Source organism: Mizuhopecten yessoensis, unplaced genomic scaffold, assembly GCF_002113885.1.
Source record: "Mizuhopecten yessoensis strain PY_sf001 unplaced genomic scaffold, ASM211388v2 scaffold716359, whole genome shotgun sequence".
Classification (NCBI taxonomy): domain Eukaryota; kingdom Metazoa; phylum Mollusca; class Bivalvia; order Pectinida; family Pectinidae; genus Mizuhopecten; species Mizuhopecten yessoensis.
In genome coordinates, this window is record NW_018480077.1 from 16,672 (window position 1) to 29,806 (window position 13,135).

The 13,135-nt window shown below is 37.5% G+C and overlaps 1 protein-coding gene across 1 annotated transcript; it reads right to left on the minus strand.

The window, feature by feature from the left end:
• Positions 1-3,978: 3,978 nt before the first annotated feature.
• Positions 3,979-7,858, minus strand: LOC110443778 (beta,beta-carotene 15,15'-dioxygenase-like). The gene is made up of 2 exons (XM_021488185.1): positions 7,644-7,858; positions 3,979-5,891 (listed from the first exon to the last, which is right to left on the minus strand). Exons 1-2 carry the CDS (start codon positions 7,836-7,838, stop codon positions 4,518-4,520), a joined length of 1,569 nt encoding a protein of 522 aa, XP_021343860.1. The 5' UTR covers positions 7,839-7,858; the 3' UTR covers positions 3,979-4,517.
• Between the last annotated feature and the right edge of the window lie 5,277 nt (positions 7,859-13,135).

The following is a 13,135-nucleotide window of genomic DNA, read 5'->3' on the forward strand; positions in this document are numbered from 1 at the left end:
CTCGATTAGATATAAGATTGCTGTGGGGTGGAAGACGCGTCCTTTTTAAAAACGGAACTACCCGCACGTGACCAGAACACATACGTTGCAGCTTTCTTATACCAGTCGGGAATCCAATATATTTGGTATTTTTTTGTGTTTTTTTTACTAAATGTTCGTATTATGTTTGGTATTTCGATTGATTATCTTTAATTTCAACTTAACTTTTTACCCTGCGTCCATCTCTTTTTTTTAATTGACTTTCCCACCTTTTACAGGGTGTCTGATATATATGTTTCTATAAGCGATTATAGCTTAAGTCACTTCTATGTAATTTCCCTTGTTTCTAGGACGTCATATGTACCTATACAGTTGATGAAATACTGCGAATCCATTGACATCATCAGCCGGGTCCATCAGTCTCTAGACGTTTCAATCCTTGTCCCGGAACGTCCTCGTGATGGTGGGTCGACAGTGGCGATCAACTCACTGCCCGTCAATGGATGGCTTCCAGTCTTTCTCCTCCCGTCTGTTCCACAACCAGCATGATGCGCGCTCGGCAGCCTCTGCTAGCCTGCGCACTGCCGCCTTGCGTGTCTTTCCAACTAACCCCACAGCCTACAATGGAAGCGTGCCGGGAACCCTCTGCATCCGACCTCCACAGGAAAAGCCAAGTACGCCACCCTCGCTCCCTACATTGTTCCGTGAGCTCCTTATACTTGGCTCTCTTTCTCTCATTGGCTTGGTCGCACCGCTCCTCCCAGGGCACAGTCAGCTCGATGACTATAATCTGCCTGGATTCGGCAGACCATATCACCAAATCCGGACGTAGCGTTGTCTGTACGACGTCCGGAAACACCAATTTCTTCCCCAGGTCAACTCTCATCTCCCATGTCTCTGCCCCTTCCAGAATGCCAGTGTTGCCTGATGTTGCTTTCGTCTCCTTATCCCCTGCTTTTACAAACCGGATGAAGGATGGTCTGTGCTTACGAGGTGGTCTCTTCCTCTTCCTTTCCACCTCGAGAACATCTGCCAATTCCCGAGGCACCTGGTCATGTCTCCACCGGTATCGTCCCTGTGTTAGCGCTGTCTTGCATGCCGAAAGGATACGGCCCATGGTCCCACAATCTTGACATAGCTGACACTTTGGCTCTTCAACTAGTCCCCACAGATGAAGGTTCGCTGGCGATGGTAAAGTGTTGTATACCGACCGCAACAGGAACTAGATCCTCAATGGTTCATAGCGCCACAGGTCTGTCCATGTAAGTTTTCGCTCCGGCAGCTTCCATTTCGTCCATGCTCCTTGAGAGCCCATCTCCACTGCCCTTGCTTTCCTGGTCCCTTCTACTTCTCTGCGGATTTCTCCCTGTACCAGAGATCTTTTCTCCTTATCATCTGATCCTTCCCACGTCTGAAAATGGGTTGTCCCCCTGAGCAGGTTGCTCCGTTGTTTCAATTAGTAACGGAACATTATATAACGTCACTTATTCCACGTCATTATCGGAGCCACCTCGCTAAACTCAGACTCGGTTGTCTCCCCTTAATGTTGGAAACTGGACGCTACAGCAACTTGCTAGTAGAGCAAAGGAAATGCCCCTTTTGCTTAAATATAGTGGGAGGTGAGACTCGTTTCCTTTGTGACTGTCCTGTGTATAGTGATATCAGATATGATCTATTCAAAAACGCAATGAACTCCTTTAGTTATTTTAATGAACTTACTTCAACCACGGACTTAGATAACAAAACTAAACTAATTCCGTGCTTCAACTGAAAAGTTGTTTTATTTATTGCAGGATAATGAGCTTCAATTTTCACTTTCTAAAACAATTTATTTTATGATGAGACGGAGGCGGTCGCTTTTAAATGTGTAAATATACAATTGTAAATTATAATGTATCGCAATATTGATTTAACTGTAATGTGATGAAGAAAGATATGTGATTCTACTATTCTATCAGTTTTTATATAATACTCGAAGAGGATATTTTATATGCATATATGCTAGGTCTTCCCTTTTTTTTTTGCACATGATGTACATACAAATAGTTATAAGTGTCTCATAAGCCGATATCGGCTGGGCATCTTTTATAAACTCGCTGTATATATTATATTTTATGAATGATTGTTTGTGAATTTAATGATGCGTGACATTATACTAAAATATTGATTGATTGATTGATTGATTGATTGTTAACCTAGAGAGAATAAATAATAGATAAATACTACATTATCTGCCTTATTATCTATGTTCCGGGTTCCAGGTATACAGCGATATGTGTGTGTATATATACCTTTATTTTTCGCTGGGGACGGTCACAGTAATCTGCTTCATTATCTCGTCTTCTTGACCTGTCTGCCCGATATTGCTTATTTAAAAGCTGCAATTATACATAAATTACACGATCAGTTTATTCAATCCTGGTTTAATAAAATTGACACCTCATCCAGACGACGATTGTACTCTACATTTAAATATCGCTTTGGTTTAGAAGACTATTTTATACGATTAAACGCAAAAGATAGGAAAATTATCTGCAAATTTAGAACTTCAAATATTAAGCTTCCAGTAGAAACAGGAAGATGGGTGGGAATTCAAAGACAGGACAGAATATGCCCACTTTGTAATACTGGTATTGGGGACGAGTTTCATTACTTATATACTTGTAATAACGACACTTTAGTCAAAATAAGGGAAAAACATATTCCGGCCTATTTTTATACAAGTCCAAACCAACATAAAATGAAAGGAATGTTCACAATCTTTAATATGAAATTGTTAAAAAGTGTAAGCTTATTTGTTCAAAAATTAACAAAAGTACTTTAGTGTCTCTATTCTTTAAGTTTTTCTTTTGTTTGCTAGTGACATTTTTATAAGTTGAACACTGAATTATTTGTATGTAACTACACGTATATATATTTTTTATGTACTATGNGAAATCTTGAAATCTTGACTTGTTTGTGCCAAATTTGTACACAATAATCTATATAGAAAACAAGGTTATCATTGTCACTGAACCTACTGTTTGTCACAACAACTATATCCCCGGACCCTCAACACTTACTACAGAGTCGTCCGTGTTACTTTCATCGGACTTTTCTGTAAAATATATGATGGTTTATTGAGTGTCGTCGAAAAAAGACGCGCTACACAGTTTTTTGGTTAGATCAAAGCTGTTGTCTCCAGACACAGGCATGCGCACAGGTACGCGTGGGTACTTTAATCTCTGTCATGTAGAACTCGCAACTAATGGTACTTATTACATAATGGTCACTCACCACACAAATGGTGTAAATCACGGGCTAGGGAAAATACCCAAATAAATCTGTCGTGTTAATATGATAACCATTAGCTGGACCGCGTCCCTGACACCTTGCATCTTAAAGTGCTTATACTATTTTTGACATGAAGGAAAAATAAATTGTTGTTTTTCTTATGTATTTTAGACTTTCGTAATCAGACTAATTGCAACCCAAAGTGGATGTTAATTATACAAATCTGCATTGAACAAAATGCCCTTTTTGAAGGAATAAAGTGTGTTTCAAATGATTTCTATACTTAACTTGAAAAATAAAAGTTAATATATAAAATGAACCAATTCATGATAAAACACAGATTTTCATTATGAAATTACCTAGATAGCACGGATTCTCGGTCATATATTTCTGCTTTTCCTTTGATAACTGTATCACACCTAAAATGTAAATCTGGGTCAAATCCAAGTGATCTCACGTCCTCAAAGATAGATTAGGGGTATAGTGACGGTCAAACCATTTCACACATCGAGCATACTCAAATACACCGAACATAATATCACACAGGAATTTCAAAGATCACATATTTCACAATAATAACGTGATGGTGATTGTAAAACGTGTCCATAGTCTTCATCAAACTGTATCTCTCTGTCACAGAAGCTGTTCTCTATGATAATGTAAATAAACAAGGTAACTCAGTTCGTATTTTCGATTTATTTAATCATATGAGCATATATTTTTTTAAATCATGCTATAAGGTGCATCATGGGAACGTTTTTGTTGGAACAGTCTTATATACCATCCTAATGTAACAAAGATGCACTTAAATAATGAATAAAGAAATCTACTGTTGTATCGCTTGTTGCCTTCCCCTGCATCCTAATACATTTTGAACAAACCGTTTTGCTAAATTGCCATTTAACGGAAACAAAATAACGTTTCCTGCAGTTACCATCTTCGTCAGGGCGACAAACATCAATAGGAAACTGTCCGTGAATTTCTGTCAAAAGATGATGACTCGACATGTTATTTTCGGCGAGTACTTGAGAATTATGACGGAAAAACCCGAACAGTTTCCGTAAATCACGTATACTATCATTTTGTATATGTTTTCATACCAGCATCTTGATTTGATTGGTTTACGTATTTCAAGCCGTACAATGGAAATATAAATATATGAAATATCAGAACACTTATAGGAAACACGTCGATGTGACGAACAGTTTGCTCCGACGCCGTCTGTTTAATCATTGCGTTAATTATTATGCGATGTCGAAAAATTATTATGCGATGTCGAAAAACCTTCCGTGAAAATTGAAAGGTACTTGTGTAGGCATGTAAGATCGGTTAATGACTGTCATTGTTTTAGGGTCGAGGATAAGAAGATAACTCGCTCTCTTGTCCCCATCATATACTGACGTCATCAACACGCCGTCGTCCTCCTCCTTGCCCAAGGGGTTGGGGACGAACCAAGGCTCTGTAAAGTACTGGTGGGGTGCGGCATACATCAGGTCCCTGGCTTCGTCACACACATCCTTTTTGACGAGAGCCATGCGACTGAAACCCTTCCCGTTATAGTTTATCACATGACCGTAGATGTAACAGTAGTTCAAGTGGCGGTAGTTCTCGTTAATCACCGGCAATTCAAGTGCGCCTGCGCAGGGAGCTTTAGGTCCATTCTTGAATGTCTTTTTCAACACAGATTTTTTGTGAATATCAATGGTATATCGTTTGAGGATGGGCATTGATATAATATTCATCCGAGCTGTTTTATTAAAAATATATGAAAAGTCGAAATAATTAAAAGCGAAAGGATTTTTCTGTGTCGGAAGATCCAACACGATTCTACCGTCTGGTAATTCAAAAGCATTTATATGATGAGTGACGAAGACGTTCTCCGTCTGTAGTGTGTGCAGCGTTCCTGTCTTGATCTCCACAATATATATGGTGGTGTTGGCATTCCCATCCCAAACCATTCCACCCTCTACTGAACAGGTCTCCATCATTTTCATAATGCTGATGGTGTACGGAGCGGCGAACAGGATGACATAGTTTGGTGTGACAGAGAACGAATGCATGTAGTGACTTTTCTCCGTCTCCCACTCAGCCACCATCTCTGTGGTATCTAGGGACGTTATCCGGACCACGCTCATCCGGTTTTTGGTTCCAGGAATTAGACTTAGTGTTTTGAGGATTTCAAACCGTGACGACGTCCCGTACTCGGGAACTGGATGAGCAGATGACATTTCGCTCTTTTTGCCAATATTGGAAAAATTTGACGGAGGAATAAGCGGACTCCTGGATCCTAAAGTATTCAATGTCTGTAGGTCGAATTCATAGGCAAACCACAGGTCACTGATGGCGACCGTCCTGTTGGCATACCGGAATACATTAACGTTCATGTCATCCATATTGAGAAACATCCAAGCAAGTTTGTCGGCTTCATCAAAAGTTGGATTGACACCCCTGAAGGTTAAATAAGGCTCGATGTCCTTTTTCTTGATGGACGACAGGTAGGATTTCGACATTATCATTTTGGCGGAAAAAAAGGCTGATCCGTTTCCGGGAAAAGTCCAACTGTGTAGCTTTGCATACCCGTCAAAATAGTTCAAATATTTCCTCCTTCCCATTTCCAATTGCCCAGCCCCGTTTCTGACCTGAATAAAAATATCAATACGATTTGAGAATAAAACATTTCGAACGAACAGCTATGTACTACAATTCTATTATGGTTAGCCTAAGGCGTGCCACTCAGCAACAAGCATATTTTTAAAACTCCAATAATCGATACTCACTTCATTTTAATATCCCTTCCCTTCAACACTTCTATGAATTTTCCTAAATATTATTATTTATTGTTATATCTTAACGTATTTGTCCCTAATAACAGTTGTAATTCGGCATTTAATGCCGTTGTCCTCTGTCGAGAAATAATTACTTTTTCCCGGGGAAACAGCTTATTTCAACGGGCTATAGTTTCAGGATTGCATGAGACCGAATCAAAACATCACGCCCAAAATTGTGTCACAACACCACGTCATCCGAGCTAGGAGCACGAGGTGGGCGGAGCTAGAATTCGACCTCAACGCACAAACACACTCATTATCGAGTTATGAGTGTAAACGGTAATGAATCAGAGGATATATGGCTTTTGTTAGTTTTCAGGAGCTTGTAGTTTGAACTTTTGCTTGAATAAAGTGTCCCTACGGTTCCAATAAATAACATTACAGTGTGGGGTTTTCCCAAGGCGGAAGACACGTGTTCACAAACATAACGAGAAGGTCAAAACAAACATACTTTGTGGATTTGGTTTGCATCGGTACAATTATCTAGTTACAGTCTATTACCCTTTCAAAACATACTTTTGTACTTGCATTTTGGACTCAGGAAATAGTTTGCCTTTCAGTGAATTTCTTGACTATTTCCTTCGTGCAAATTCTATAACTATATTATGATACAAGAACAGCGTTCATGATCAGCCAACTTTTTATCTATTTGTATTCTGGTTAGATAGATATTTCTATATTGCATTTTGTTCTGTTTATTTTATATTCAATTAGTGGCATACCTATGAAGTTTACTTCTGGAGTAAATTACGTCCATCCTAGAGCGTTTATTGTGAAAGGATGAAGTATGATAACACGTGATCAAATAATTTGTACACATCATTGTGTAACTAAATGTGTTTTTTATGCAGATGAAGTGAGATATTTCATTTATAGATCAGAAGACGGGAAAATTACATAGAATAATAACGAGACTGTTGATAAAAATTAAACGTGACTACAGAAGTATCCACAAAACCATAATTCGAACTAAATAATCGATAAAACTCAACAAATGTACATTGGGACCATTGAAAAAGTACAAGGACAATAAGACCAGGTGTTCCAAAAGGATAAGCGTCAACGAAACGATAACGGAACACCAATGGAAAATAATAAAAAAAAATATCGATTTTTACATCACATAAGGAAAAGCATTTTTACCAAAGAGATCATGAGGTCGACCTTTTCACAGTCGGCAAATTGCAGAAAGCAGAAATATATAACATAAATATCAAGTTTTCTGTTTAACAACCATATTCCGCTTTAAAGTGTGTTTGACATTTCCGAAATAATCAGTTCATTTCAGACATGAAAGCAAATCTGTACTCAAAAGATTGTTTTCGTTACATAAGACATTTACATAAAAATATCGAAAAGAATTTTTTTATCATAACTTTTTTTCTCTGTGTTTATAAAAAAGACGAAACATATAAATAGTCAGATACTCGTTTCGTAATAAGATCCCCCCCCCCCCCCTCCCTCCCCCCAGAACACACACTAACCACTCCAGAAAGGGAACAAAAAGTAGATACTTTTCTTCGTCTTGAACGTTAGTGTTACTGTGATAAACAATCTACTCACCAATACACCACGAAGCCATTTTGGTAAAGGATAGTCGAAATGTATTGGATAATTCTCATATGATACATTGTTGGTCTTAAATATATCTTCTAATCCAGGAGCATCATCTTCTGGTAGGACCTCTTCCAAGGCAATGACGTCACGCAAGGTAAGCACGAGCGACAGAAAAAATACCAGGCGTCCCCCGAGCTTCATCCTGTTCCTCTATGTCGTTAGTGTGATACTCGACTGACTGTGATGTCAACGATATAATCTATTTGACTCTATTTTCCTTAATAGGTCGTCAACATGTATATCGTTTTACGTGATTAGCACAACCTTGTACCAGTACCAGATATCCTAGTTTTTGACATGTACAGCTTGAAAGTTTGCTATATTTTTTAATCGAAATAAATTGTCAACATACAAGGACATAATCGAAACTCACACAGTACCCGAAAGCGGAACCAGATACTGGTAACGTGTACGCAATTTCGTATGTCGATAACTCACTAACGATCTAAGACATTAGATGTATTTAATTAGTAAAGAGAGCACCTGTACAGTTTCTAACACATAGATTGTCGTAAACTGATTTATTGTCAACAGACCCGTGTGTTTTTTGTGATTTATTATACTATAGGGGAGTTCTTTCCGATATGTATTCAGGTATGAGTATGACGATATCGATTATTCAATCGTTAACTATCATGTCTTTTTTTTTTTTTTTTTTTTTTTTTTTTTNTAACGAAATAATTTTAATAATTAAACACTTCATTTACAAAACAAGATGTCTGTTTAATTCTTGAAATATTAATACTTTTGTTAAAATTATACAGAACCACTATTCTGTTCAAAAATATATTTCAAACAGCAAAAATGACACATCTAAACTGAAATTCACAAATGAATGGAGAAAATTGGAAAATCTGATCAAATCATGTCTTTGAGAGTAACATCCAAGCTTCACCAACTTCCGGTATTTATATGTCGCAGTTGAATCAGTATTAGAGATTTGCAGCGCATATCCTTTCCGTGGTAGATGTAGAATTTTGGCGGACAAACGTACAAAACAGGATTTCAAAAGATGAAGGTTAATGGGAACCATTGAAAAGTTTGATGGTCGCCATCATCCTATAGTGATTTGAAGGTCAATTTTTTACCATTTCCTGTCCCGGTATTCCTCTTTAAGGACGTAACATTACCAAAATTTAAAAAAGTAAGAATTAAATAGATACTTTCCATAATCGATAGCCTTTAACAAATATGAAGATGCGATTAATGTGGGATCCCCCTGCAGCATTGTGAATTTGCGTTTGAGCCCTCTACTTGGTGAAACAAGTAAACGCTATAGCCAAATCCTGTTACTACCAGATCAGGAACATCGGCTGTATTCGGCAGTTTCTAACTGCAGATGCATGCAAGAACTTGGTGCATTCACTTGTTACCTCTCTGTTGGATTATGGTAACGCCCTGCTCTGTGGTATGTCTGACAAACTAACTCCCCGTCTGCAGAGGGTCCAGAACACTGCAGCACGGCTAGTTACTCGTACTCGAAAGAGAGAGCACAACACACCTGCGCACTTGTTACCTGTACGATACAGGTCGCAGTACAAAATTCTGGTATACACATACAAGGCACTGAATGGAACAGCTCCTCAGTAGTTACCCTGTATCAGCCGTCAAGATCACTGCGGTCGGAGTCAGAATCTTTGTTGTGTGTCTCAAAATCTCGTACAGTGACCTACGGAAACAGATGCTTTGGGAGGGTTTCGGCTACGTTGTGGAATAGCTTGCCATCTGCTATTAGGAAGTCAAATACCCTGGCAAAGTTCAAGAGGGACATAAAAACTCACCTTTTCACGTCTGTATTTTAGAATCTTTGCAAAGACGTCATGTAAATACCACCCTTTTATTTGTTCAATTATGTGCACATTGTTTGTTAAATGTATTAAAGTGATTGCAAGCCTTTGTTGTTTGTTTTATAACCATTACTATTATCCATATGTTGTAAAGCGCCTTAGAGTAATTTTACAAATTATATAGGGCGCTATATAAATGCTGTATATAAATGCTGTATATATTATATATATTGGTGACACAAAAGCGACCAAAATAAATCATCCGCTATAATCTATATGACCTTGTCTTTAATTAAGTCCGACTGAACAAACGTGTAGCTATGAGTCCGGGGACCCTTGGACTGTCCCTGAGAGAAGATTAGATTGGAGAGGGTAGGATAACCAAACTAGGCTGTCATATCTACATGACGTTGTCAATTGTAAAGCATAGGTGGCAGAGTACAGTAGAAATGGCTTGACCCTAAAAATAAAGGGCATGTCTCGGATAAACATGGATAGCGGATTCATCCTGCACAACACACCAACATATATATATATATATTTATAAACTACATTTTGAATAGGTGTTTTTTAGAAGAACATTTTTTTTTCTTCAAAAAGTGATTTCCCCAGATTTGGGACTTCTGAAAACCATGGTTACCACATCAAAAAACACCAAAATATGCAAAAAATCATGATTTTTAACCCAGAATTTGACCCCCGCAAGTAGAATTGTTTTTCTTAAAACCTGTCTGAAATTAAATATTGCCTACTCGGTAACAGAAATACTCACGTTTTAGCATAGGTCATTCCGGTGGATTTTTCACAATATAGACTACATGAAAAGCTAGCTTTTGTTGTGTAGACACAGATTTGTAAATGCCCAAAATTGTAGTCTCAAACCAAATTCGATTTTTTTTTTGAAAAAATTATGAAGCCCACATAGTCCACTTCATCATGTATATGCCAATTTTAGTGCTGATTTTTTTTTTAAATTTTGATACATGTTATATTACAGGGGTTATTCATTGTATAAAAATATCCCCCATGGCCACCGTACGCTACTGTACTCTGCTACCATAACGTACATTGTACAATACTCATACATTAGATCGATTACAATCTTAACGTTCATAGTACCATCGCCATATATCAGGTCAATTACGATCATAATGTACATGTACATTGATCTTAGATATGCGCCGTACATGGACGAAGGACTATGCAAAATTAAGCTATTCTATCCACAAAGTAAATTACGAAGGAATCCAATGTTTTTGACAAAAACTGGCGTAAAGCAGGTCTTATATGCTCGTATAAACATAGACACGTGTTCAATTACACTGATAACGTACATAGTACAGTATGATGGTTGCTGATACTAGATGTAAAGAAAAAACCTAGTGACGGACTCAGACTGAATGATATATTCACAACACTAACAGACTGCCGAAATCCTGGTACAAAGCACTGCTGTAGGGAACAGTTCCTATACCAACGCTTGAAAATTCATACTAGAGAGCCTCACCATCATCAAGTTTAACAACACTGACAGACCATGAACGAATGCCGCTGAAACTCTTGGGGGGAACTTCACTAGTAACACCGATGTCACATTTGATTTTGGTTCACATATGTCAATCAAAGCTGCAACATTCCTTTTCTGAATTGAATTATATTAATCCTTACATAACTGTTATTAGCAATTGAATGCAGAACGGAAAAGAGAATATTTTCAACTAAAGTCCGGAGTATAGGTGGTTGTATACAAAATTATAGGTGATTGTATATAAAATTACAGGTGGTTGTATATAAAATTATAGGTGGTTGTATATAAAATCAAGGTGGTTGTATATAAAATTATAGGTGGTTGTATATAAAATCAAGGTGGTTGTATATACAATTATAGGTGGTTGTATATAAACTTTAAGGTGTTTGTATATGAAATTATAGGTGGTTGTATATAAATTATAGGTGGTTGTATATAAAATTACAGGTGGTTGTATATAAAATTATAGGTGGTTGTATATGAAATTATAGGTGGTTGTATATGAAATTATAGGTGGTTGTATATTATACAATTATGGACTTTTGTGCTGGTGAATATGATGTAATATGAACATGAAAGAGTGATATTAACAGAGGCGAAGCCGAGGTCAATATCACTTTTCAGGTTCATATCACATCATTTTTACCAGCACAAAAGCCCATAACTGTTTTATTATATGCTTCAACAATAAAATAAAACAAAACTAAACTAAAGGTTCTGATTTTCGTACGCGAGCCTCCGTGTAAAATTTAGCCAGGTTTGAATCAACAGTTCAGCATCGTAGCTTTCGAAGGCATCGTTTAGGTTCTTTTTCTTAAGATCAGCATGGAGGACATGCACATGGCTTTTTTTATGTCAACAGCATCTTTATTCTCGAATAGTTTTGGTAATTTTCTGATGTAACGGAGGAGCAACGTTCGCCAGCAGCCATCTTCTATTGTCGTCTGACAGGTCGCGTTCCGGTCTAACTGCGCTTGCGCTACGACAGGTTCCGGGGAAGTTCCATATATGCTATATTTAGAAATTGATATTCACCGGATAACCAGTTTCCATGAGTTTTTGAGGACTGGTCATGTGTAGAGGATCCGACCAATGTGATTGCGAGAAATGTTCATGCATATAATAAAGAATTATAGGTGGTTGTATATAAAATTATAGATGGTTGTATATAAAATTATAGGTTGTTGTATATGAAATTATAGGTGGTTGTATATAAAATTATAGGTGATTGTATATAAATATATAGGTGGTTGTATATAAAATTATAGGTGATTATATATTAAACGGTCTGAATATGAATGTTTAGGTGTTAGTTGTTGAGATATACACTAGTTCAAACAAATCGGTGTATTTCGCCAATGTCCAATATCAGATTAAGAGTTTTGTAGTTGTACTCTTCGTCAACCGTGTGTGTAGCAAATTCAAAGACGTACGATAGAAACAAGTCAGTTTCTTTTATTTTCCAGTATTAACAGAAAACAATCCCATTCCCGTTATAGTTATATAACAAAGCATACTTGGAATATAGAAACATTTGAAAAGTAACTGTAGATTACAATTACAATAAGACGGATGAACTAATATATAATTTATCAAAAAGAAATGTCATTTGAAAAAGTGTTTATTAAGCAATGATGAATAAATTACTGACGCTTTCCTGCAGTCATTTAAAAGTAAAAAAACTCTCCTATAAAGTAAGCGACATACAATTTTGGATTTCTGCCTGAAATAATATGTAATTCTCTCATTATCAGTATTACTTAGACTTTCTGGAGCCCATCATACCTTACAAAGTAGTAAGATGACATATCTGGTGGACTTGAATAAGATCCTGAGGTTAGCCGTAGTCCTGTAGCTAGACTATCAGTCTCTGAGGTTGGCCGTAGCCTTGTAGCTTGACTATCAGTCTCCGAGGTTGGCTGTAGCCTTAGCTGTACTATCAGTCCCTGAGGTTGGCCGTAGTCTTGTAGCTTGACTATCAGTCCCCGAGGTTGGCCGTATCCTTAGCTGTACTATCAGTCCCTGATGTTCGCCGTAGTCTTGTAGCTTGACTATCAGTCCCCGTGGTTGGCTGTAGCCTTAGCTGTACTCTTGTAGCTTGACTATCAGTCCCCGAGGTTGGC

Coding starts and splice junctions, on each gene's coding strand:
- LOC110443778 (XM_021488185.1), bottom strand. CDS start 7,838: ATGAAGCTCGGGGGACGCCTGGTATTTTTTCTGTCGCTCGTGCTTACC. Junction 5,892..7,643: donor AATGGCTTCGTGGTGTATTG/GTGAGTAGATTG, acceptor ATTTTTATTCAG/GTCAGAAACGGGGCTGGGCA.